General features: G+C 39.2%; 1 protein-coding gene across 1 annotated transcript; it reads right to left on the reverse strand.

The window, feature by feature from the left end:
• Positions 1-973: 973 nt before the first annotated feature.
• On the reverse strand, positions 974-27,275 carry POP1 (POP1 homolog, ribonuclease P/MRP subunit). The gene is made up of 15 exons (XM_063390439.1): positions 27,018-27,275; positions 24,155-24,328; positions 23,145-23,320; positions 20,565-20,813; positions 19,934-20,021; positions 19,471-19,646; positions 18,599-18,849; positions 18,374-18,467; positions 17,497-17,608; positions 16,402-16,521; positions 11,264-11,379; positions 9,748-9,939; positions 8,725-8,879; positions 7,632-7,973; positions 974-6,855 (listed from the first exon to the last, which is right to left on the reverse strand). The coding sequence occupies exons 1-15, from the start codon at positions 27,136-27,138 to the stop codon at positions 6,195-6,197; spliced, it is 3,027 nt and encodes a 1,008-aa protein (XP_063246509.1). The 5' UTR covers positions 27,139-27,275; the 3' UTR covers positions 974-6,194.
• Positions 27,276-27,277: the final 2 nt, after the last annotated feature.

Below are 27,277 nucleotides of genomic sequence, written 5' to 3' on the forward strand. Positions count from 1 at the left end.
CACCAAATGGTGAAGACACAGAGTACGAATTCATGGGGGGAGCCAGGTAGGATGGGGCTTTGAGCAACCTGGTTTAGAGGGAGGTGTCCTTGCCAATGGCAGGGGCCAAGGACAATTGGAATTATCCTTGTCCCCTGCCATGGGCAAGGGATTGGAACTAGGCAATCTTTAAGGTCCCTTCCAACCCAAACCACTCTATGTTTCTGATTTTAAAGATATGTGAAGCCTCTTCTGCTCCTCAGGCAATCAAAAAAATTATTTGCTCCCAGGGAAGCAGAGATTTTTTAAAAGTCTGTTCATTAGGAAGCCTCTTACCTTGTGTGTTGTGTATTTGCCCATGTACAAACACTTGCACAACAGCATCTTGTAACATTGGTGAGCTCTGGCTTCACCCCAGTGTGTTGTACCACAAAAAGGGCTTGGTTGCCTGTGACACCACAAACAGGCCTTCAGACAAAGAAGGAATTGCTATTTTCTGGGTGTTTCTGCTTTTGTTGGATAATCCAGAAAAGAGTAAAACTAATCTTCTACATGTCTACTAACCTAAAAAAGGATAGTTTTTTAGGGTTTTTCCACCCCCCCCCTTAAATTAACACAGAATGGCAGGATCAGGATCTCTGAGCTATTTATTACTTATCCTTCCTTCTCCAACATCGAAGGACTCCAGAGCTTTATATGGGAAGGACTGGCTTCCACAGCTTTTGACAGAGGGTGCTTTGCCTCAGAAGAGCAACTTCTTCTGAGGCTGTTTTCTCTGGTTCCAGTGTGTGTCCCACTGGCTGCTGCTGGACACCTGCAACACCCCATAAACCTCCTCTGTCCCAGCATCAGGTGTGGGGAGACTTCAAGGGATACAGAGATCTGTAGATCTGGGATTGCCATTTTAGAAGCTGGACCATTGTGTGCTGCCTATTGGCATAAAAATAAATTCTTCAAGACACCAACAGAAACTGCACCCATTTTTTTAATAATTAACTCTAATGAATACAATTAATGCCTCAAAATATAGCAGCTCAGTGAAAGCCCTAAAAAGACTAAGGGAAACTACAATTAATCCTTTTCTAAGACATTCCTCAGCCTACTATGTACTAATGCTCATTTTCATCTGCTTCTCTTTGAAAAAACAAAAACTGGTTACAGTTCTCAACCAATTTCATAAATTTTTGTGCCTTCATTTGGAACCCCCTTCATGTATTTGCCAACTAACTTAAAAGAATTATTGCATTGCAAAAATATTCAGAAAACCTGGATGCAATTGATTCCTGTAAGACACTCCATTCTACAGGAAAATAAATTATCTATTTTTAACCCTTTAATCCCTACTGGTCTATACCAAAACTACTTCCACATGTATCTTTAAAAAAACCCTCAAAAATCACTGCATTAAACAGCTGCGCATCTGAAAATTGTATATTTAATTGCAGATTTACGGTTTGTTTTTCTGTGCATGCACTCTGGATTTTTTTCAGTGCTGAGGAACAGTGACAGACTTTGATGTGTATGATCCCTCTTTCCCACCCAACCCAATTCATTCTGAGCAACTGGCTTTGCCTCTGGGTTGAAGCTTTCTTGGATGACATCTGATACAACCCAGGTAAGATTTTTAGAAGTATATGTATGGTATTTATAAATAATTATAAATGTAGACACACAGGATTCATCACTAGAGCCACAGTTAAAACAACCGGGGTGTCTCTAGTGGGTAGAAGGAAGGGGCTCACTCCTGAGATGGCATTTAAAGTAATTTCTGAGTAATAAAGCTCTAGATAACTCAGGTTTTGCCTGTCCACATTTGTTTTTATTTCATCCTTTTTTAAAGACAAAAAAATAAAAAATAAAAAGCCTTTAATATTACCTAATATGAAAAAAGAGAGAAAACCCAGAAGAGAAGTGATGTGTGAGAGAACTTTGACGGACACATGAGTTTGCAGGTGCTTGAGCTCTCCCATCCATCACAACAATTTTGGTCTCTTTTAAAAAAACAGTTTCTGGGCTAAGAAAAGGATGCTGAGAGAAGGACTGAGCTGAAACAGCTTTCTCATCCTGGCTATTTATTTGATCTTGAGATCAAATTAAATACTGAATTGCACCATCCTTTCTGGAAAGTTGCAGAAAATCCTCACATATTTGGATCATAACATTTGAGTCATTTTCTTCCTTCAGACTGCTTTTTCATTCTCTGCTTTACTCTTGCAGTGTCCTGAATGTCTTTTTGATTTTATTTCTTAAGGATTGGACTTAGCTGTCAGAATAGCAGCACTGCTGTAAGCCCATGACGAAAAGACAACTAGAATGTACCAAGCAAGCTGATGCTGGTAGATGTTACACACATCTTGAAGTGTCTAAAAAAATGTTTAAAAAAAAATCATTTTGTGCAGGCATATTGCTATTGTAGAAGAAACTGAATTTCTTAAAGAGACCCAATGCAGTAAATAAAAGCTGTGTTTTGTCTTTTGTCACTCCACTACTTTGCAAACTACCTTGAACTCATTATTTTGATCGGTGGCAAGCTGGCTCTGACTTTCAAAGTTGCCACAAAATGCTTTCAGTCCATATCCCTAACCCTTTCTGAGTTCTCATTATTCCACACAATTCTGCTTGCTCTTGCAGGGATTTGATGAGACCAGTGTTTGCAAAAACTGTTGCACAGCTGAGTCGAATTTGCAAGAGGTAAATTGTGGGTGCTGTTTACATTGCTGACCTCTGGGAATATAATTTAGAAGCATAGAATTTTGAGTTGGGGTTTTCTGTATGTTGCATTCTTGCAAAACAGAACAATGCTATTACTTTTCTGTTTTTCTCAGTCTTAGTGCTTCAGAAATCTGCCTTTGGTGGTTTACTCCCCTGAGCTCTGTTCCTACTACCTACTTCACATGGACATGAGAATGGATCAGGTTTGACATATTTGGCTCTTCCAGATTTAGAGCAGTGAAAGAAAACTGTCATGCTGAATTTGACAACTCTTTGTCTGCATATGCCATGACCCCCCAAGACTTCTATCTCCATTGAGCCGTCTGACACCCTGTCAATTATTTTCCCAGATTTGTTTCAACAACCCCTGCTGCCTTTCTGCCACGTAACTTCTTCCATTACCTACAGGCTGCTAAACAGATTGCCCTGAACATCTTTAACAAACACATAACAATCTGGCCCCAGTCCCACCTCACTTCATCCCACAGAGTAATCACCACCCTGCTCTGCAACCTCATTTTCTGATTTGAGATGGTAAAGAATGTGCATCTTGGAGCCTCTCAGCTTGGTGGGTCCATCAGTCACTGCCTGTCAGCACAGCAGGCACCTGCCGTGGAAGCCATGGTTCACCTTCACCAGGTGAGTCAAATGCAGCATCGACACAGCTGCCCTGAGGGAGCCACAGAAAGAGCTACAGGAGCAGTGTGTTACCATTCAGCCTCCTCACTGCACTACACAGAATGCCAAAAATTGCCTTCTGTGCTTCATCTTAGCTTCCAGAAGCTCTTGCCAAGCACAGAACGAGAGCTAAGGGTTTGTGCTGGCATCCATTTTGAGAAAGTTATTTGGAGGATAGCATGGGAGCTGGAGAGCTCGTGAGAGCTGCTTTCACTAGGCCAGAGCTTCCTAGGTTCCCAAAAATGCTCATGTATTACAGCCCACAGGAGCTGTTCCAGATGCTCTAGGGTAGTTAACCAACGTGTAGCAACTGCAGTAAGAGCAGATGTGTGCTGTAAACTACACCTGATTCAACATGATGAGCACAGACATACTGTACAGCTGATGCACAGATAACACAGGTTTAATTATCCACAGTTTGATTATCCGGTGTTGACATGGTTTTTATGACTAAATCACCCTTGAGACACCCGGAATCTGGAAATCACAACCACAGATAAAAATTTCCTTGCAGCTACATAAAGTCACAGTACTTTTCTGACAAATTTTGGCTGAGAGTTTTGAGCATTTTTAACTTATCTGGTTTGCAGTGTATTTTACAAGGAGTGAAGTCTTAAGGCATAAATCATTGACTTACAGGAAAACAACTGTGTAACAATATTACAAGATATACAGAACAGGATGCACTTGGGTTCCAGTTTCTATTCACTGGCTCACCAGAGACAAGGATCATAAATCAAAAATAGAGAGTGGAAATCAAAGAAAAGTAACAGGAAGTGTCAAAATGAAAACCTGGCAGAAATTACCAATAGGAAGAAAAAAAAAAGGAAAGACTCCAGATGTTTTTTTAAAAAATAAAAACCTGGGAAAGACTCAGTGAACAAAAGACCTACAAGCAGAAAAGAAAAAATGCTAGCTTGGGTGGGGGCTTCTCTTTCTTTCTCACATACAAGCCAGGTCTATTGAGGCAAGAAAATATGTATCTATTAAGAAGATGAAGGAGGTGATGAGGGAAAAAAAACATATAAACATCACCTCTCCTCCTTTCTTCCCATGAAGCACAGCTCTGGAAACTGTGATCCTAGAAATATTTCAGTCGGGCTTACAGTTCAAGGGTTCATCAAATCCAGGATTATTACCATGAGAGAACTTGATCAGAGCAGCCAGGCTGTAAAGTTTAAGGGGTTCCTCATTCACACATACCTACAGACTGCAGCACTCACAGTCACACGCCAGGAGCGTGTGAATCCCAGCCCTGCCAGCACCAAGCTCTTTCCTCTGGGGCCATCTGCTGGCTTTCCTGCAGATGCTTCCCAGGACCTTTCTGGGACCATGATTGCTTTATCAGGTGCATCAAAGGTGAGCAGTGAGGAGCCATTCAGCATGATTTCTCAGGGAGCTGCAATCCAAGCTGTGCTGGAAACTGCATCTTCCTTTCCCATATGCCACCACAACTGCCATTGCTGCTGCCCGTTCCACAATCCATCTTCTGAAGTCTTCAAAAAAAAAATACAGCCCCACTTCCAATACTTCCCTTGCAATCAGATGTTCTTCCTCCTTCCCCATGTGTGTGCCATATTTAAATGGTCCTACATTTTAATAATTTTGGGGGTAAGGCACACTAAATCTTTCCTCCAACAACTCCAGCCAACATTAATAAATTCGCCTAAGACTTTCAAACAAAACTGTGAAAGAGGAAATTAAGTTGAAGACTGACATTTAGAAAGAAAAAGTCATTAACTGATCCATGTTTAATTTCTCTAAGAATCAAACTTAGTCACTAGACTACTAACTCAAGAATACATTACATTTTTATTTGTACATAATCGTTTCAGGATAATTTTACCGACTAGCATATATTTGTATCATGCTGTCACTAAACTACAGTGTATTACTGTAAATTCCTTTTCAAGTTCCTTAACTCAGGAATGGCTAGATTCTTAAGGCTATCATTTAAAAAAACAACCAACCCGACAAAATACTAAACACAACCAACCTACCCACACTGCCCTAGGCAAATCAAATACTTTTCTCCCTTTACCCCCAGCATATTTTACAAGTTTTATGATTGTTTAAACAATATTAATGAACCAATCTGTAACATGAAGAAGACTTCAATTCTAGCAGATCCCATACAAAATAAAATTCATGTTTTGAGGAACAAAAATATCCCTTATTATCAACAGAAAAATGTGTGCTGACCCACCACTAGCAATTTGCATCTGAAAGGCTCATTACCTTTCAGCTAGGGAGGCAGACTGATGTGCTTTCCAATTTAAAAGCTCCAGTTGCTGTAATTCAAAATGTCATAGCTGGGCTATATTTTATTTGCATTTCATTTAAGCATTCAGTTATCTCTACATAGCTCTGTTGTACTGCAGCCACATGTATTCAGATACGAGGAATCAGCAAAGCCACTTGTTACATACACTGGATCAGCCTGCATGCAGTTACATGTGAAAGTGCACTGTAAATTTACAGTCCATCTGAGCAAAGACTTCTAAAATTAAGATGATGATTTCCTGTACATTGTTATAGCATCCACAGCTTTGAGGAGAACAAGTGAAGAACACACTTTAGAGATAAAGAAGATCATGATAATAATCTATTAGAAATCCTTAGCAATTACTTATCAAAAGTAATTCTAGTCTCTTTATGCATTAGTTATTTTGTTTAATAATGCTAAAAAGATTTTTTATTATTTCATAATCTTGGAGATGTTTGGACTCAGAAGAACCTCAAATTTCAGACAAATCAGAAAAGTTAATAGAATACAAAGCAGAATTCTTTGGTATTTTTGGCATTGTACTGCACTGCAATGATGCTTAAACCTCAATATTAAGTCTTGCAAATCTGTACTGTAAAGATGCTGGAGTCCTTAGCAAAACAAGCCCTTTTTTATCTGCTGGCTGGTTGTATAACATATAAATTAACCCAGTCAAGCTAACAAAACCCAGAGCTTCTCCACAGCCTGTAGCCAATGAAAAATCCCCTTGAGTGACATACCCCAAGACAGTCCTGGAGCAGTGGGAAGTAACATCTGGGAGAGCACCTGACCAAAGACCAAGAATGAGGTCTTCATGGTCCTCAGTTGCTTCTTCATCTGGAATGCCTGCAGGGTCAGTCTCTAGAGACTCCATGTTATCCTTTTTCTTCTTCTTCTTCCCCTCTTTTTGCTTCTGTATCTTGTCCTTGAATATGTCACGATGTTTGGGTTCTTGTGGACCACAGAAGAGTTTGTCTTTCCTTAGATGCAGCAAGTCATCTTCTGTTGGGATGCAGATCATGGCATGTAATTCAGGGTTCCCCTTTCTCAAGAGTGACAAGTTGACCCAGACGAGAGCCCGTGGGTAGCTCTTCAAGATAGGCAAAAAAACCTCTTCAGTCATTTCCTTCTGTCCCAGCCGGGAAATGAGGCGGATGCGCCGGTCTTTCCCAGCAGTGGGGTAACACCAGGCTGATAACTGCATTAGTAGTTTCTCACTCCTATTAAAAATTTTCAAAAATAAGCATCACAGATAGTTATTAACAAGCAGTTCAACAGAAATCCAGCGGCCCACATATTTGCAAGGGCACAGTTAAAAGAAGCCTTGGGGCTTTCTGTAATCTTTCAAGCTGGTACTTGCAACCCTCTCGGCCTAAAAAGAACATTGGTGAGTGGAACTCATGAGTCTTCTTCAGAAGGAAGGAGACATTACTTGTTAAAACCACAAACACTCTAAAATCTCCAGTGACACTAATGCAGTCCAGAACTTTCAGTGTTTTCTTCCCCTGGTAACCACACAAAAATGCAAGACCTGTGTTCAGTCACTTTCCAATACTGCTGCTGCCCTCATGCGTTGCATTGGAATGCAACAAGACCTTGTTAAGGAGAACTTTGCAAGAACCACCTGTTCCCTGTATTAGGGAAGAGAATGCAAGATGATTTTCACAGCAATAGTCCTAAAGTCACAAATATGAGACTCCGAAAGCTCCACCGACCTGGAAGCAGACAGAATACACCAACTCTAAGAACACAGTAAACTCCAGTGTTAAATTTAAGATAATTTAAGGAGTTTTCTTTACATAGTCATCAAGTTTGCTGGAGAAAAACAGAAGGATTTCCACTCAACAGCAGATTCTGATTCGTGACAAAACTATTTAATCTCACTGTATCTGGATCAAATAATTCTCTCATCTGAATAATCAAGGCTGAGCTCTTCCTTTCCCCAATTCAATAAATACCAGTAAAGAAATAAAATGTGTGTATCATTTTGACATACCTGAGAACAATAAAGTCACATGTCTTCGTTTCATCTCTCTCACCAAAATCTTGGGTGCTTGTAACATCCTCTGTCTTTAGGGCAGCTTCAGAACTTGTTATTTCCATGATCTCCTCTGCCTCACCAGTCTCAGAGGAAGCTTCTCTGACTGCTTCTGCTCTGGGGTCACAATGGGTCTGCCCTTCAGTTGTGCAGCAGTCAGAGTGCGGGGAAGGAGGACACAAAAATCCTCCTGAAGCCTTCATTCTTCCTTCCCAGTTCTTGGTAAGTTGCCCCCAAGGACAGATGAAAGGAGACAGAGTGCCCAGCTTGACATAATTTGCCCTTTTTGCAGGTGGACGTCTAAATGATAAATCAAGTAAGTAGGTAAGAATATTTTCAAAATCAAGTATTTAACACAAAATGGGAATTAAAACAGAACTTTCTAACCTGGCTGAACAAAAATTTTAAAATTACAATCTAGAAAATGATGCTGTATTTCTGTCAACCATGTCCTTTCAGCCATGCTGGAAACGTCTACGTGCTGTGACTGACACCACTACCTTTTCCTCTGAACTTCTCCTGCTCTCCCCTCCTACCTGGAAAGGGAACCAACATCAGTTGGTGCAGAGGACACTTCCAGCTACTCCAAACTCATGGTTAAAGAGTCCTCTTTGTTGCACTAAAAATGAAGGCAAACTTCAGAACACCTGATATTTAAAATTAGATACCAAAATGTACCTCTTAACTTATTTTATTCTGTAACACTTGGTACATACTTTGACATAACTCCTTTGCATTCTCTTACCTCCTCCCCCATTTGCTGCTTAGGAATCTCAAAATAGTTTTGTTTATTTTATTGCTATGCAGCCTTGTTACAGCTCTATAACTGAGCATGTCTCTGGGAATAGAAGGGTTTAATTTATATGCCCTGTTTAGCAGTTAAATATATCTAGGAGTCCTTTCTTTTTTGTAATACTAGAATTTAAAACACTAGTGAAATATCTCAATAAAACCCAAGTGTAAATGAACACCAAAAAAAAAAAATTATGGAAATATTTTAAGCAGTATTCATTTTTGTCATTCTTACCATCAATTTTTAAATTAATGTTACCGTTTGAATTTTTCAAGAAGACTGGTTTCCAGCTCTTTGGCAAACTGCATTCCTGCCTGGCAGTCTGGGAAATCATTTGGAGTGTGAGGTGTTCTTTGGTATTCAGAATGCTTCAATGCCTCTTGCAAGCCCCCGACTCGTACGCATCGATACACCTGTTATAAAAACCCAACACCCAAAAAGCAGTGTTTGAACCAATTCCAGATTCCTACTGAAACAAAACATTAATGCCCAGAGGGTACTTCCTTGGAAAAGTGGAAGTCTAACACTTAAGCTTTAAAAAATAAACTTAAGCATGGTTTCTACAGTTCTAGATGCTAATTTCAACAAAAAAGTTAGTCATGCTCTTTAAATTAAATTCTGCAAAACTATCAACAAAACTGAAGAGAATTTCAGAGGTTCTGATCTTGTACATGGCCAGGAATGTTGTATTACTTTGACAGCCACTGCCTGATGTGTTTTTACCACATATTAGGTACCACTACAATTAAATCCCCTGCACATTCAAAAGCATGATTTTAACTGCAGAAAGGTATTAAAATTGCCACCTCAACACTCAAAGCAGGATGATTCAAACAGCACCAAAGGAGTATTCAAGCTTAACTCAAACTTTGTTTTAAGCTCTCTCCCAAATCAGAGGCAACCAATTTGGTGACAGAGGTATAGATAGCCAAGCTGGAAAATGATTACTAGCAGGCACCAAATTATTTCTGTTTAGAGGCACATGGTTGTAGAAACACAGATAGGTATAGCTTCAGCTTTCTCTCCTGACTCCCCACTGATTTGCTGCTTCTAGACTGCCACATGGGCATAGCTGTACCCAACAGAAGATATAGAAAGCTATTGTTTAAGTTTCAAGATGAAGGTTCTGTCATGAATCAGCTCACATGCCATTTTTAAAGTTTTGATCCTGTAATTGGGATTGGTTATACAATGTGAAGTACACTCTCTAAAATGGATTAATTTAAACTAAAATATATACATTATCAAATTTACATGCAATTTGCCATCAAAGTCACTTACAAAAGGAATCCAGAAAGCCATGCCCCAGCCCTTTGGAAGATAGATATCCCAGCCACTCCCCCATCCTGGTCGATCTTCTCCAGCCACTTTCCCTGGCTGCTGCACCAACAGTATGGGAATCTTAGATTCACAAGGACCCAAATCAAGGTGTGATCCAGGTACCAGTAACTGAGCTCTCATATGGTTTAAATCCTGAGAAGGAGGAGACATTTCCCATAAGTTAGTAACCATTCTTCTTCCCTCTTCCACATACCCTTCCAAGATACAGAGAAAAGGTGAGTTTACAGCTAGAAAAAATACAGTAGAAATATATTATATATTTGAACAGAATTTCATCAAGGCATGAGAAACTGTTTTAGAAAAGAGTACTAAGCACCCTTTTTCTCCCTTTCTTACTTCCATAGTCCTTGATAAAGAGCAGGTACAAGGTACAACATAGATGAAGGAGGAAAAATAAGTTTTGCAACTTTGTATTTATAGACTTGTGAACAAGACTAGATTGAACAGGTGCTTTCAGTCTGTCAATACGTGGAGCAAACCTGAACTATGTCCAAGGAGACAGGAAGAAGATTTGGTCATCAAATAGCTTCACAGCATGCTGGCATATGAGGTTTTGGCAACCACCAGTTACTATATTCCATTGTACCACATTAAGAATACATTTATGAAGAAATACATCATCAGACTCCCTGTGTTTTATCAGGTAAACATTAATTTTCATGACAGCATAAAGAACACTGTCATATATAATAAGATTGTGCTGATAACTGCCATGTGCTAATGTAATATTTCCTAAGTACTCTGGTTTTTTACACTATGTCAGACAGTTTGAAAGAGCACAAAATAATTTTCAGAAAGAGTAGTATTTAGAAAGATGTTTTTGCCATACAAATGTTTTCTCTTTCTGATTACAACAGTGCCAAAAGTTTATCACCTCTTGGGACTAAATCACCTTTTTTATTCATGCACTTTTTGGGCCCTCCATTGCCAATGAAAGTGTCAAGACAGGAGATTTCAAACGCGCAAGTTGAAGTTCTCAACTTCAAACAGCAAACTTGAAGTTCTCTACAAATCACAAGTTATTGCCCAGCACACCCATAGCAGAGTGTGCTGCAGTTCAGAAACACAGGATTTCTTTCCTTTTAACTTCCACAGTTCTTTCATCAGAAGAATCATCCTGACTACAGATAAAGGCCAGAGCCCTCCATTGTCACTGTCTATTGCTGCATGAGTCAAGGTGATGTATGAAAATCCAATTCCAAACCTTTCTGTTATACGAACCTACAACTATAGTCCTGTAGGCGATCCAATAAAGCATTCTTTTAATTGCATCCATGGTCAATGGCTGTGCAAGAACACTATGCAAAGGCTATAAAAAAACACTTCTTGTTAGCAGCTGGATACTGTGACATTAAGGAAGCTATTGATCTTAGATTTACACAAATTTCAAGTCTCTTTCTATGGACTCTATGAACCACTAGCCATTTCCTCCGTGGCAACCCACCCACTTAGTTACCTGCTCTGAGATTTTATTTTCAGTGACGTTCTTACAGATGTCATGGTCCCAGATAAAGCTGTGAGCACAGTCTGCAGGTACACCCTTCAGGTACAGCTGCCTAACTTTATCATTATCTACAAAAGAAAAGAACCTTTAAAAAACATGCAAAAATTTTTTGTGGTTTAAGTACCAAATTAACAAAGCCACTTCCGTATCATAAGTATAATGAGCAGACAACCAAAAAGTGTATTAAAAGCTTGACAAGCATCACTGCTTCTGGAATATCTTAATATCGTATGTTTTTCCAAATACAAAATAAGAAATCAACAGCTAGTGTTAGCAAGACTAACCTGGTATTTTCTCACCAGCCTTTCTTCTTAACAAAAGACATGACTGTTGGCAATGTAAATTAGATCTTTACATACCATCTTCAATATCCAGGAATCTAGCCTTTCTGGCAGAGTATGAAGCTCAACAGATTTGGTGAAAATCAGAAAGAGCAACATTACAATACCTGAAATAAGTCTGCCTAAGTAAACTTGTAAGAGAAGGAAGAGTTACCTTTAAGAAATGTACACACAGGAAACATTTGTATGGCTGTGACTAGCATGCAACACTTATTTAGAATTAGTTTCCTGCTCTGGATCTTTTCAGGCTGTGTGCTTCAAGGATGGGACTATTCTTGCTTACATCTGTGCAAATCAACAGTTGTATACATTACTGAAGATAAAAACAATTATAGCTTTGATTGCTGAAGTATTAAATAACCTATCTCTTCTTCAGGTTCACAATCTAAGGAAAGCAAAAAAAAGTGTACCTACCTTTAGTGATCTAAGGATTAACAGCCTTCAACGTACAGTACAGTATGTAGTGAATGCTGATCCATTTAAGTAAAATAATTCTTATCAAGAAACAATACAAAGAACCTATTAATAGCTCTGTAATTAAAAACTTAGAGGGATTGTGGGATTGCTCCTCATTTCATCATCCACAAGGTCTTACATATTAAAGGAACAACATGTCAGGGTTAGTTTTGGTTTTTTAAATTATTTAAGTCTTTTTAAAAAACTTCTGCTAGTATTTCCAGGTAATATAGACAAAGACTCAAAGACACAAGATCTGGATTATTCAGTGGTACTAACAGTACCTAGCAATAGCTACTGCCAAACATAACTGCAACAATTATTTATTTAAAATCCATAGTCTTTAAGATGCACCCATTACTAAAAGTTGCAAAATCCTTTGTGAGAAATATTAACTACTGCAGCACTTATGACAGTTTGATGATGTTACTGATACTTGCCATGCATTCTTGCTAATGATAGATTTATGTGAGGAGAAGAAATGCAAAAGAAATTATCAGATACAGAAGCATTCCTTCAAATTAAGAACAATACAGCTAAAAAGGGAATCTTTGACAATTAAGCAGAAGAATTCCTTCTCTGACCAAAAATTAAGAACAGGAAACTAAGCAGGAACCTAAGAGAGCTCAACACTCCTACAGGCAAATCACATTCTGTCTAGAGATAAAGCAAGTATTATGCCTCAAAAGAAGAAGAAAAAGAGCAACAAAACTTTGTGGTAGTGGTAGGGAATGCCTTCCTGACTCTTATAGATAACCAAGGGGGAAGGGCACATAATTACAAGTATAAGATAAGGAAAGTACCTTTTCTATCTTCTTTACAGAAAGCAATTGTGAACATCAGAATCTTCTTTATGTTAAATTATTTAAACATGATCTAGTTCCTTCAACTGCAAATTATTCACTGCAAATTTCTCTGCTTTTTTTAACATTTCTTTCTATTACTACAGTTCAGGCGGCCTATCCTTGTCATCTTCTCAGAGTTCTTTGCAATTCCTATATTCTATAATGGCATGAATATTTGTTTCCCCACTACAGAAAGATCTTTTAGTCGGTCTCTTCTCATCACCACCACTCATCCCTTATCCTCCTTATTAGCCTAAAATATTCTTCTCTAACTTACTTTGGTACATTCTTTCTCTTTGATCCTCACTGAACCTGTAGAATTTATCTTTCTACTAAGCATACTATAATTCAAATAATAATCCCAAATCCTCACACCAGTTCTTCTTACCTCTCTCCTGTTTTCTTCAGTCCATATTTTAAGATTTCTGGGGAAATAACCTTACTGATGAATAAGTTGCTGGTAATAGTGAAAGTAAGATGTTAGGGCTAGTATAGGAAATAGGAATTTGCACTACTAAGCACATGGAGCTTATCAACAAGCTGCTTCTGCTGGTGTCAATGGTTGGTGCTTAGACAATACAGGCAGATAGAAGAAGGATGTTCCATTTCAAGCTATTGATCTGATCTGCATAGCTGATTACCTTATCTTAGAAGACGGGCCTAAGGGTTCTACTTGAAAATGTTCCTTCCTCCCTTTCACCAAAAAAAAAGTGAAAACCAGAAACACTGCCTGGGAGCAGTCTGAGAGCCCTATGCACGCAGGGAGAGTGGCCATCAGGACAGATGGGGACAGATACCCACACCTACCTCTGCAAGAGGTGCGTTTACAGGCATGGACCCAGGCTCTGTTTCTGCAGAAGGAACTTTAGTGCACATATCTTTCATGGTGTATTCTCTTTCTATTGCATCTCATGCACTGATTATGTAGAAGTTTCACCATACTCCATGTTGAGTGTTTTTTGAGGCAGTGCAATTTGTTTTCTCCAGACAAGACAGCTAACAACATATCCAAATGTCAGAAGTGTACTTTAAAGTGGAGAAAAGAACAGTACTAATGTGCAGTCATGTGAGAACTGACTGCTCACAGGGAGTCTTGACTCCAGCCTGAGGAAATGATGACAGTTGATTTGACTAAATCCAATCAGCCGCTGTTCATAACACAAAGCTCGCACATATGCATATGCATTGAAGAGATAAAGTAACTGGGAAAGACTGAAATTACATTTGATTTGTTAGTGTGTTACTCACAGGGAAAAACTACACAGGTATATCTCAGAACAGCATTTTGGAATAAAACGCAGTATGAACAGATATATATCATTCCACAGACTGCATGTATGACAGCAAAGGTGATGGCCATAACTATTCACTCATTTGACAAACAATGCATCTTTGAATTAGTAAAGTTTATCTAAGAAAATCAGTGGGCTTTTATACAACACTGAACAACAAGAGAAGCTAAAATACATATGGAACCTATATGCTGACATATACAGTGCTATTTTAATCTTACCAATACTAATCCTCATAGTACTTGAATGTCCAAGAAGTAAAAAAGGGGGAAAAAGTGTGGAATACACCAATGGTTCCCTTTTATTGCTCAGTAAACAAGATGTGACTAAGACAAATAAATTACTAATAACATTTTTAATAGAGGTCAGTTCACAATTTTCCTGTATCTGAGTAAGGTCACAACACAATTAAGGCTTAGCAAGTTTATGTAATTCTAAGGCTCACTAAATTCTTTTTTTTCAGAAGGGAGAAATTAATAGCATTGAAATGGAATTATAGATGTTAAAGAAGTCTTTTTTGGGGGGCAAGTTTGGGGAAGACAGTGTTATTGTCTGTCTTCTTTCATCCTTCTACCTACTCAACTTTTTCAACTGAGTGTAACAGTAAGTGTTTCAGCAGAACCTAAATTAGAAGGTGTTACGCCATTTACCTTTCCTTGCTAGCTGAACAAGGACCTCCTCCTCCTTCTCCTAAATAAAAGTCAGAGAGGACAGAAGCAGTTTTAACTTCAGGATGAAAAAAGAAAAAGACTCAGAAAGAAACAAAAAAGCAACACCAGCTTTTCTGAGTATTTGTGGCATGGAAGATTTTTTTCAAGTGAAGGAAACACCAGGTACAAAGATGCTGAAGATGGAAATTTCTACCCAGCCAAAGGAAAAAACACAGAGGTGCTCCTGACTCCCTATCTTACACCATTACCTCTTTACCATGGCCATCCTTCCTGAGGGAAAACCAGGCAGTGGGACAGAAACTACTATGAGACATTTAAAATACCTAAATGCCTTCTGTTGATCTTGCCTTCCTAAACACATCCTTGAGACACAACAAGCAGAATGAAAGATTCTGAATTACCTTCTGTACTTGCTAACTCTTGTAGCAGCTCAAACTAATATCTGTAAACAAGTGCTACATATCTCACCTTACTTCTCAGCAGGAAGGAACCAAAGTAGAGGTCATGTATGCTGCAGCATTTCCAACTGGAGCTAATGATGAGAAAGTTAGCTGAGCAGAACTAATTAACAGAAAGGCTCTTCTAGATACAGAGGGTAGAATAGGAGGATGTAAGAAAATGAAAATAGCAGGATTGTGCAAAGAGCTTGAAGACAGTAACTGAAGCAGGTGTTCAACGTGACTTAAGTGATATGTAAGATTAGATTATCTAGTGTCTTGCAAACAGACCACCAAGGAAATTCAGTATTTTGAAGTCTCTGGGACTTTCAATTTGTCCTATTTGCTACTGCTTGCTAGCTGGCTATCATGTTTCTCCTATTAGGTGAGGCAGCTTGTGTCCAGTCAACCTAACTGGGAATGCCTACGCTGTACACAAACCCCACTGCATCCTGTGCATACTTTTGAACATTTTTAGAGGACATTCACATCCACCTGAATTTGAATTTTGCACTGAAACATTGTGTAAGTCAGCACTGAAATGAAAATTTCAGAAGTTATGCTTGCATCTTTCATCTTCTATCATAACCAGCATCTTGGCCATCTAAAACACTAATCCTACAAAGGCAGTAATTTTTCAGTGTAATTGCAACTTTCAACATTGTAGGCCTATAAACCAGAAATAGGAGAAGACTTCTTGGAGAGAGAAACAGCATCAGGAAGACTAAACAGCAAACAGAAACCTACTCTGGAGCTTTTAGCACCTGTTGGCCTTGCCAGGATTCGAACCTGGATCATCTGTATGGTGAGACAGAGGCTTCCACTGAGCACAAGACCAGCTTTGGTGCATGTCCCTCCCTCACAACTGCTGCTCTAAAACCTATGCAACTTTCAAACTACTTCTGTTCTGCCAGGGGCTCTGGAAATGGGAAATGGGAAAACCTAGAGGAAAATAGCAAGAGACAATCCATAGAAAATGACAGCAAATGAAAATAAAAGCATAGAGAGAAACTAACTCTCTTCATATAATAGAGACAAGGGATTTTACCTTGGTATTTTTCAAAGTCTGGCATGGCTTTTGCCTTCTTCTTTGGCAAATTGACTCGAGGATCTCCAACAGTGAGGCCAAGTATTGTACCTGGTAGCATATCTGATGGTGAGCTCATCCCTTTAAAAACATACAGATGAACACTGAAAAGAAACCACCAACTAAGCTGTGATCTTTTTCTGCACTAGTATTTTGTGCATTTTTGCCTGCAGGGATGTGACACCACTGTAAGCCAGTGAACGAATCCAGAATACTCTATTTAACATATTTTGAAAACACACCAATGCTTGTTTAATGTTCAGTAACAAAAAAGTCAACAAGAGCAGTGCAAGATTTGGTTTGCAACTACATTTACATTTAGCATAGAAGTGAGGTCAGTGTCATAGACTAAAATCATCCTTTGCATTTGACAAATTTCAAAGAACCACCAACCTTTGTTTTACACTCTTGTATCCTCAAGAAAAAGGAAATTTAGAAATGTTTTGTAAAAGTTTTACCTCATCTCTGCTTAACTGCCTCATATTGGATAGACAGCTTGAGTACAGTGAGAGATCTACCAAAGCCAGTTCCTTACCTGCTTCAGTGCAAGAAACTGAGGAGATATTGTTAACTTCATGATACTTTACAATTCAGCCAAATACACAACTGTTAATTTAGAAATGAACATATATAAATAAAGTATAATACTTTCACTTTGGACTGGAGGCTACCATTTTTTCTGTGGATGTATTGTACAACCTACTGTCTTAATTTGAAGTGTATGATGAGAGAGACTGAGAGTATACATCAGACTGTATATCCCATCAGCAACCCCAAATCTAAGTTCACGAACAAAACAAACAAGATTCAGTTTCTCTATTAAGAATTTGAACTACACAGAGGATTTAAATTCCCTTAAATACTCCCAATGTAACATTTTTCAGTTCTTTGCCATGCCCTGGCAAGTACATAAGCACATCCTCAAAGGCATCACTCTCTTGATCGTGCAAAAAATAAGCATGTCCAATCTGAAGACAACTTTATTAGCATGCCAGTTTTGAATATTAGATTTTATGCTCCCCCCCTTCCACCTGTAGCACCCATGTGCCCAAATACCTTCCAATAGCTCAAAGATAGCACTTTGATGTTGATGAAGAGAGACTTTTTCAGAGTCCTTGCAGTTTTCTACCCACCACTTATTCAGTTCTGTCTCTGAATCTGCCATCTCCTGGAAAACAATGTATCTATTAAACTCAAATGGTTATTCATTATTTTCTATCAGTATGAATTCACTCTAAGTTTGCTTTAACCACTATAGTCACTTTCTTCCTCTAAAAGTTTTAAACCAAAGTAATCTTTTCCTGATGAAGTGTAGTCCTATACTTTACAATTACCTCTAATAAACTGTACAATTTAAACTGTGTTCCAAAAATAAATAAAGCAATCCACAACACTTCCTAATTCTGTCATTAATTACTTCTTACAGAAAACCAGAGATTTCACAGCCTCATCATGTTTGCTTCAAGAGACAAAAAAAAACATTTAAACCACAGTGATGTTATATGCCAAGAAGTGGACAGTAAATCTAAATTCTGGAGAAACTCCTATTTGATTGAAAACATGTATGTTTTCCATACCATACATATCTTGCAACCTAGTTCTAGGTGCTCCAGCTCATTGCTTGAGAAACAGGATGTATGGTTTGTCAAAGAGAATATGAATTATTCTAGACATCTCAGCAGAAAGTGCACAGCCTGCTCAACAGCACCAATTTTTATTTTCTTCCTATTCCCACTTAAAATCCTGGTGAGAGATCTTCTGAGATCAGCATTAGTCAAGAGGCTTAATACAGAGAAGCCACCAGGGTAATAATAGGTTAGCCTCTATGAAAAGTAAGGCTAGATAATTTATGGGTCTTTCTAGCAAAAATCAAGCTTGCACATTCTAAGAACATTACCAAAATTGCACTAACATGCAAAGTCAACTTCCTTACTGTTTGGACAGAAGCTGCTTTCAGGGTCTCTGTAAGGACAGAGTGTGACAATGGCCCAATCAGCCGGTATCTGAGAATCTCCATGCTTCTGTCGCTGGAACAGGAAAGTTGCAGGTGAATGTACAATTGTGCAACACACATTCTTTCCCCCAGTACTGTTAAGCCAGAAATGTAGCTATGTTATGTGGTTATGGGCCACAGTTTCTGACTGTATTGTGAACAAACCTGATCACAATGCCAGTAGTCCGTGCAATCCAAGAGTAGGACTGGAATGGATCTCTAGTGCCATCACCAATTATTTTTTTCACTGGCACAGCTTTTTCTCCTTCTTTGTCCTCCCTCTTTCTTTTATTGCCAAGGCTTGTAACAATTTCCACTTGTTTTTCCTCTTGAATTGATGTTGTAACAGGCTCAGTAATACAGATTTCTTCAGGCTCTGAACACTGAAAAATTGCTTTTAACTCCCTCAGTATGTCCTTAAGAAGAATGAAGTTTGGATTAGGATGATATGCAGTGCACCGCAAACCTAAAGTATAGTTTTAAAAATTATACTCCATTATTTAATTTTCCTATATGGATTTCAAGGAATAAAATTTAATTCTGCTGAAGTCAAGGACTTGCTAAGAAGAGCTGAAAGTAATATTGAAAGTTGCTAAGAATTTGTTCTCTTGCAAATTAATATAAGAAAAATTGCCTATACACAACAATTAACTCATCTCATTTTTGTTTTTTAAAGCTGATAGCTAAGTATCAGATTATGATTATCTGTGATGATACTGAACTTAGCCTGCTGGGGGTGCCAGTGGAAAGGATGTGAACCAAGCAACACCATATTGGACACATCCTGAAGCAACTGACACTACAAAACTTTGCAGAAGCTTAAACACTGAACACCTCAGCAGCACTCACTTTCAGTACAAGCTTCATAAAAACAAGTTGCAGAACATGAATATTATTAGAGTGGAAACAGTCTTCCAACTTTCAATTCCTGAAGTCCTGTGTTATACCCAGTTCTTCCAAACTTTCCAGATCATCTCTTCAGTATTAATAATGCACAGTTTATAAAGAGATGAGTTCAACTATATAGGAAAAAGCACCTGCTTGACAGCTGGATGCACCCAGATCCACAGCTGTCTGTTTTCAGACCCATCCCTGGGTTTCCAAATAAATGTGACAGGACCAAGCATATCCTCAGGATAGCGATCTGCTCTGTAAAGATTCAGGGACCCCTCAAATCTTCCAGACAGACAACAAGCCTCTTGAAATGTCAATCCTAAAAAAGAAGATACTTATTGAAGAACCAAATAATATGTTGTTTAATAAACAAAGTAAGATTGAAATTCAGTCTGGCTGCTGAGTGGCTAATGTTGAACCATAATTAGCTTATTAATAAGCCACTGAAATGTCCAGTCCTACTATGGCATCTTAATTACATTTCTCACTCAAAATCACAACTCAGTATCAACTCTGTTACTACTATCAAGACTGATACATTATTAAAAAAGGAAAAAGATAGGATAGTTTATCCCAAATCTTTATTTTGAACTATCAAAATTTTACCTGTGTCAATGCTACACATTCGAGCAAGTTGCTTCAGAAGCTCACTTTCTTTACCCTTCAACTCCAGGCAACAATAGTATGATAAGTCCTGAAACAGTATGATAGTATCAAAGTGAGAATAACTCTTTAAAGTGAGCCTGGTAAGAAAGGACTAGATGGGGCTTCCCAATTTACACTTAAGTAAAATTTTTTCATTCTCTAAAATTTGCCAAAGTGAAATAAGTTTCTTTTTAACTTAAAATTAACAGCTGGAGGACAGTGGTGAGGCAAGTTTTACATGAAGGCCAACCTGCCTCTCAAATCAACAGATCAAAAAGGACATAAACCAAATTCTCTCTCAACAGCTGCTCAGGTAGACAATATAAGGATTCACTTAATCTCTTAGGTCTTGAGAAAACTTAAAATGTAGTATTTCAGTCATAGTTACCATAAGACTCCTTTAAAGATTCATCTTATTCTCTCTGAAACTTGCCACTCTGAATTACAATTATAAAATGATTCATTTCATACTTAGCAGTCTTATTAACAGCTGACATAGCAGTACTTCAAAGAGACAGAAATATTCATTATAACCAAGCAGCTGATTACTTCACCTTGGCAAAACATCAAATAAAACATGTCAATGTGGTACCTGAAGAAGGCAGTGCTTTGTCATGGCTCGGTAACAAGCCCTGTAGCTCTTCTCTGTAGGGCTGTTTCCTAAACAGTATCCCCATTTCTTTACCATATGAAATCTCTTTGCATGCCAAATATGGGTTTCCAGCCAAATATTCTTTCTTTGCCTGTGATTAAACTCTGCTACCAAATTTATGTGGCGTCTTCTAGCTTTGCGGCATTTAGTCTTTGACTGTTCTTTCTTCTGATGTACAGCTTTCTCTGCCTGTTTTTCAGAAGAGAGGATATTGAAGTAAATCTCAAGAGAAAAAAAATCTGAAAAGAAAAAGACTAAAATGTAAGAATACAGGAAGCATTAACATTAAGTTATACCATGCTGGATCATTCTTGAGGGTAACTAACTTTAAAATTTTCTATGCAAATCACATCCACAGAAGTATATCAAGGTTTGACTGAAACCATATATAAAACAAAATCCCCACATATTCAGAAACTTAACAGTGAACAGTAAGTGCTGCTACTTCCTGTGTGAAGTTTTTGCCACACATCAGTATATTCACATGAACAAATCAATGTGACATGGAACATGCCTGGAGATTTGAGCTCACACAGAAGCAGTTCAGACTCTCAGAAAGGACCTTATCAGTTCTACAGTATGTAGAAGCAGAGGAGAGAGGACTGTGGTACTATGTTGACCAAACTCTTGATAACCAGACCTAGTCAAGGTCTGAACTATTACATGTAGATGCATGACCAGAGAGGAAGGCATGACTCAATCAGTGTTCTTCTCTTTGTGAAGAAAAGTGGTACAAAGAAATAGGACTATAAGACATAAAAAAAGATTCTTAGAACATTCTTTGCAAGTTCACCAAGAAACACTTGGCAACAGACCACTGGTTATAAGAATAGCAAAGGAAAGAAAATGACAGAAAATCAGTGCCAAGAACACTAAAAACACTGAAGCAACCCATGAAATCAGAATAGAACTGAAAAAAAAAAGGAAATATCTTCCCATCAGACCCACCATCCATCATAGAGAAGGAAATACAAGCCACTGGATCAATGGTAAGTGACTGGTTCAGACAGGCAGTAGAGAAATAGGGACGTGGTATTGTAGGTAAAAAATATACAACTTTAAGCTTATTGAAGAGATAAGAGATGGTCTGGGTAAATGTTTCAATTAATATGGTTGTGATAAAGGATCTAAGACAAACGAAGAAAATGGAGCAGAATTGAAACAGAATTTGAAGATATAGATCAGACACTGAAAAGTAATAAGCAGAATCTTTACAAAAATGAGTAACAGAGATATGACAAGCTGCAAGAAAATGTGAGCCTGTGCAATCACATAAGCCACACTGAAAGACTGAAGACAAAAAATGTAGCAGAAGAAATACAGCTGCCCCAGGGCCCATTAAATAATCTCAAAAATCCAAGAGTCATATGTGGAGTGGAAACAGGGATGGGAGAGTATGTGTGAGCATGTACACAGAAATTAGAAAGGCTGTCACATGAAAGGAGTTAAAAAAGCAGGACACAAAAGAACCAAACAAACATTAGAGAGATCTAGATTTAACAAGGATAACACAAAACTAACTATGCAAAACAACCCATGCCTTCTTCCTTCAGCTCTCAGAAAACAGGCCCAAACTGCATCTCTTGTCATGTCTGACAAAGCAAAGAGAACCAAAACAGTAAAATTAGATAAAGGTTGTGAAGATCCAATAAAACACCCTAAGAAACATGTAATGGGTGTGTGGCAGGGAAGATCTGAAACAATTTCTGAACCATGAGCAATCATCTTCAGGAACTCAGGGTGGAGGGGGCAAGGTGTCAACTTAAAGGCAATGCAAAGGAAAAAACGAATGCAATAAATAAATTTATCAGTCAACTTTAATAAATAGAAAATTTACCAAGCAAACTCAATTGACCATTTTAGGAATTCTCAGTGATGATAAAGTGATCAATGCCAAACACTGAGAAAATGATTTCCAAATAACATCCTGCTGAACCAATTTTTCATTTTCCTTTTAAAACATACAGGAAGGCCACAGTGAGTAAGGAGCAAGTAACCCCCCTAGGCATATTCTGACTAAATGCTGAGATATCACCATGAAATGAGTTTCATGAGCTGTTAGGACTAGCCAGTAAGTCTTAAGCTGCATGCAGCCTACCAATAACCCCAGTGTACCTCCCACATTTGAGCTGTAACACTGACCCCATTGTATCAGCCGTGCTGGCTTGAGGCTGGCATGGTCACATCCCAAAGCTGCAGCAAGGTGCAAGGCAGACAGCTCTTGCTGAGGACTCTTGGACCACCTGGGACCAATGCACCACCTGAACAACCTCTCCTGCAGTGGCCTCTTTTATCAACACTCTAATAACCTTTCAAAATGTCCAGTAATCACAAAGCCAGGTGGTTAGTGAGACCTACTTGAACTACTACCTGAAACTGAGGTGAATCCAAATGTCACTCCGAGTTTAGGGTACTCAGGGAAGTCTGGCAGAAGTTCAAGTCTAAACATTAATAACTACAGAGCTGACCACTGCACTTTGCTGTGCCCACTACATGAAATGCCGTAAAACACACTGGTACCTCTTTCCTGGCCATCTCTTGGAGCCGCCTGGGTAGGCGTTTAACGTTGTGACTCATCGCTCGCCTCCGCATGTGCCTGGGGAGGGTCTGGAAAACCAGAGAGTTGGAAGACTTCTGCGAAACTGCCTTCAGCATAGCACTGATCTCAGCAGCACGAGCTTGAGCAAAGGTAGACACTGGAATGAAAAGAACTGCATCAGAGCATGACAAGAAGCAAAAAAAACAGAGAAGGATATTGTAAGTAAATTACGGAATTACTCCCAGTACAGCGGTCCAGTATCTTCTTGACATAAAAGTAAATATTGTACACTGTCACCAAAGAAATTCCAGTTCTTTACATATCCTGACTTCTACAGATATGGCCAAGCAAATATTTATACAGTAATGAATCTGAAAGCTGTTTAACCAACAATTCCTATTTGCATTAAATACTTCTTTGTTAAAAGAGAATAGCAATTTTTCAGGTGGTATTCAGGGAGATGAAAAAATCTTTAGCATGGAAAAAAAATGGAAGCAGTAACATATTACAGACTGTTTTAAAACAACCAAATAAAAATCCAGATCTTGGTCTCATTTCATGTTTATGGAAGTGTATCTACTATCAGAGCACTGCCACACTTTGCAAAGCTGATTTGTTCTCCTAAATAAACGCTCTGTTAGATGAAAAGCTGTCTTTAATTTACATCATGAGTAAAATCAGTTTGACTGGCTACATTAAAAGCAGATGACTGTCAGTACTCATTCTGCTGGCAAACACAAACCAAAATGCATATGCCTCACTACAAGCAGGTGTAACTTTTCCACTCAGAAGTCTGAAAGGACCAATTGAACAACAGCTAGTCATTCATTCCAGTTCACTACTACTTCTGTGTTTTGAAGAAAATCAGGAAAAACAGAAAAACATAGCATCAGCTCTAGTTTTTGCTCTTGCACAAAAACAAAGACAGCAAACTTAATCACCAGCAAACTGCCCTGGACAGACAAATTAAGACCTTTCCACATATACAAACCTGTTATGAATTTTGGCATATCCTCAGATACACTCTGGTGTCCTCCTTGCCATCCTCCTCTTCCTCTGCCTCTCTCTCCTCTACTTTGCCCCTTTGAAAAATGCTGGTCTTTCCTGTAAAGAGGCCCAGATGACTGATTTGAAAATTTCTGCTGCTGCTCAGAACGAACATCTCCTGGAAAGTTTAGAGATGAAAAGAGGTTAGAGAAACACAAAATAGTCTAAGAAACCGGTAACTCTATTACTCTTTCCTCATAAAACTGCATTGCAGACTGCTCCAATTATATTTAATACATGCAACTGAAAAAGTCACCACAAATCAGAAGAATTAAGTTATTTCTTTCAGGAATAAATAAGAATTCTACGCTGCCCTGCAGGAAACTTGTGGTAGAGTAAGTAACTTTTGATCCTCTGAAAATGGTAATCCAGACTTTGCCTCCAAGAGCTAGAGCGAAATCAGTCCATGCAACATTATAGTGATTTTTATTATTGTCTTGTCAGAGTTTTAGTAACAGAACAGCAAAGTTATTTTTTCCACTTGCCCCTTGATTTTTTTTTCTATAAGCAAATGTATTCTTGCCTGACATGTATTTCTTTTACAGCAATAATTAAGGTAAGCATGATACATGTATGTTGGTGCACTAAGTTACTTTTCTGGTACAAGCACTTCAACCAATACTGAAATTAAATAACTAAAGCCTACAGTAAAGCTTCCTAAGGTACAGACATACCTTACAAGTGCTAAGCACCTAGCAAGTACCTAAAGTTTCAGAGGGCCTTGAAGTCCTTATTTAAAGAGCAGTGTATTTTCAGCCTAACTAATATAATATATTAGTTTAGATTAGTTTATTTTCAGTTAAGCCTTAGTTAGGATTTCTACTACAACTTGAGCTATGGTTCTGAGGCAGTTGATGCCAGGCAATCTGACTAAAAAAGGTCCAGACAACCATTACCGTCACCCCATCTACTATATCAAGAAAAGTGGTTGGAGAGAACAGGGGGGGATATAGCATTTAGGAAGCTACTCTAGTGAAAATCAACCTGTGTGCCCACAGAAATGGAGTGAGAGATTGAAAAAAATCAGTTTTCAGGCTGATCAGCTTCTTAAACAAGCCTGTCCATTTGTCCCAAAAATGCTACCACTGGCATGAAGACCAGCCAGGAGCAGATTCATATGCAGCAGCATCTCAATTTATGAGAACTTAAAAAGGCAAAGAACCTCCTTTTTCCATTTCAAATAAGCAAGAAGCTGAAGTTTTATGTTCAGCAGCAATACTGTTGTAGCCTGCTGCAACCACACATCATGCAGAACTGCAGTGATATTGCAGAAAAAATAATCTGGTGTAGAAAAAGAAATTAGCTTTTATGTGGAACAATTCCCTGACCTGGGTTTCCACATGCCTGAGAACAGCATTGTCCAGACACTGAGCTGAAAGTGAGAGTAGCTGGGAAAGAAGGATGGAAGCTGTCTCAGTCAGCAAATCTGTGCAGGCCTACAGCCCAAAATTACTGGTATCACAAACACACCCTGTTAATGAAGGCGGTAAAAACTGTAATCAGAAGACAGAAGACTGTTTGGCAAAAGAGCCACTGAATTAATAACTAAAAAAAACCTTAAATTATTTCAGCTATTACACAGATGTGTAGTTTTGTAACTCCTATTTAGAATTATTCTTTCCTGTTTCTACAAAACAATTCTGTAAAACTGTGATACTGACACTACAGAAGAATGTCACAGGGATGAAAATCCACACCTTTTACAGAACGGAAGAACATAACTACATAATCTTAGAAGTTCCCTGCTACAAATAAAGTTAGAAAAAATGTGTTTAATCTGGCAGTACTCTTGTAATGACATTCCAAAATCTTCAAACATGGCTGAGCATAATTTGCTATTTGCATATGCGTAATTTGCATTCTGTCTGCTTAGGAATTCTTCAGCTACCTAAATACACAACGACACTTGAGGGTTTTTTCATTCAATTACAAAGATGCAATTTGTCAACTTCTGAAGGCCTCACAGTAGCAAGTCCTTTTATGCGTGGGGTTTTCCCCAGAAATAATGTAGGTAACAAAATATCTAAATGTTAAGGTGGTGGTGGAAATTGAGGTCCGATTGAAGCATAGAGGCTGCAGGTCAAACCACAAAGAAGACAAAAGCATCTAGCATGCAAGCTGACAGGATCCTTCAGTCTTCAGCTGCAAAGGTTACCTGCGAGCAAAACGCTCCAGCAATGTCGCAGGACACTGCCATTTTAGGGACATGCCCTGCTGCCTCTGCCAACGCCCTCCACAGATACAGGAGCCACAAGCCCCGGGAGGCAAACTGGTGGGGCATGCAGATCTGAGGGAAAGCCAGTGCATCTATCACAGCACCAGCAGGCTAAACCAGCCCCTCCTGCAGCTCCCAGGTCTGAGGGAAAAAAACCAGGGAGAAACTGGATTGGATGTAACATCCAAATTCATTTTACGACTAGGAACCGTAGGGATTGGTTATGTAATCGAAGGGATGACAGAGAGAAGCGCACATTCACAGGGTACAGAACAGGTTGGGTTGGAAAGGACCTCTGGAGATCATCCAGCCCAATTCCCCCGCCACGGCAGGGCCGCAGAGCAGGTTACACAGGAACGCGTCCGGGGGGATTTCGAATGCTTTCAGACAGGGAGACTCCACACGCCTCTTAATTTAAAGAGAATCCCATATTAGCGGGACTTACGCCAGCACCAGGACTAAAAGAGTCTACGGCAGGGCTGGAAGCCCTGGATACTCCCACGGCGAGCACTCTGCGGGCTGCGGAGAGGGGGACATTTGGCCCTGAGGGGGATCGCCCTGCCAGCGCCGGGAGGGGCTCCCACAGCCGTACCTGGGGGCGGGCAGGCTCTGCTCCCGCCGCCGGCGAAGGGCCCCGGATCTGCGGGCAGCGTGACGCTGGCTGGCTGGTTCCTCATCTTCTTGGCTCGCTTCTTCTCCCGCGCCCCAGACATCTCCAGCGGGGTGGCGGAGCCTCACCGTAGCGGGCAGAGGTGGGGAGGGATCGGCGGTCAGTGCAGCCGCAGCCCCCAGCACCAACCCTGACCCAGCACTCACTCGCGGCGCGGCCTCCACCGACACACGTGGACACCC

Source organism: Prinia subflava, chromosome 1, assembly GCF_021018805.1.
Source record: "Prinia subflava isolate CZ2003 ecotype Zambia chromosome 1, Cam_Psub_1.2, whole genome shotgun sequence".
In the NCBI taxonomy this organism is placed as follows: domain Eukaryota; kingdom Metazoa; phylum Chordata; class Aves; order Passeriformes; family Cisticolidae; genus Prinia; species Prinia subflava.

Coding starts and splice junctions, on each gene's coding strand:
- POP1 (XM_063390439.1), bottom strand. CDS start 27,138: ATGTCTGGGGCGCGGGAGAAGAAGCGAGCCAAGAAGATGAGGAACCAG. Junction 24,329..27,017: donor CAGAGCCTGCCCGCCCCCAG/GTACGGCTGTGG, acceptor TAAACTTTCCAG/GAGATGTTCGTTCTGAGCAG. Junction 20,022..20,564: donor CAAAGCACTGCCTTCTTCAG/GTACCACATTGA, acceptor ATACTGTTTCAG/GACTTATCATACTATTGTTG.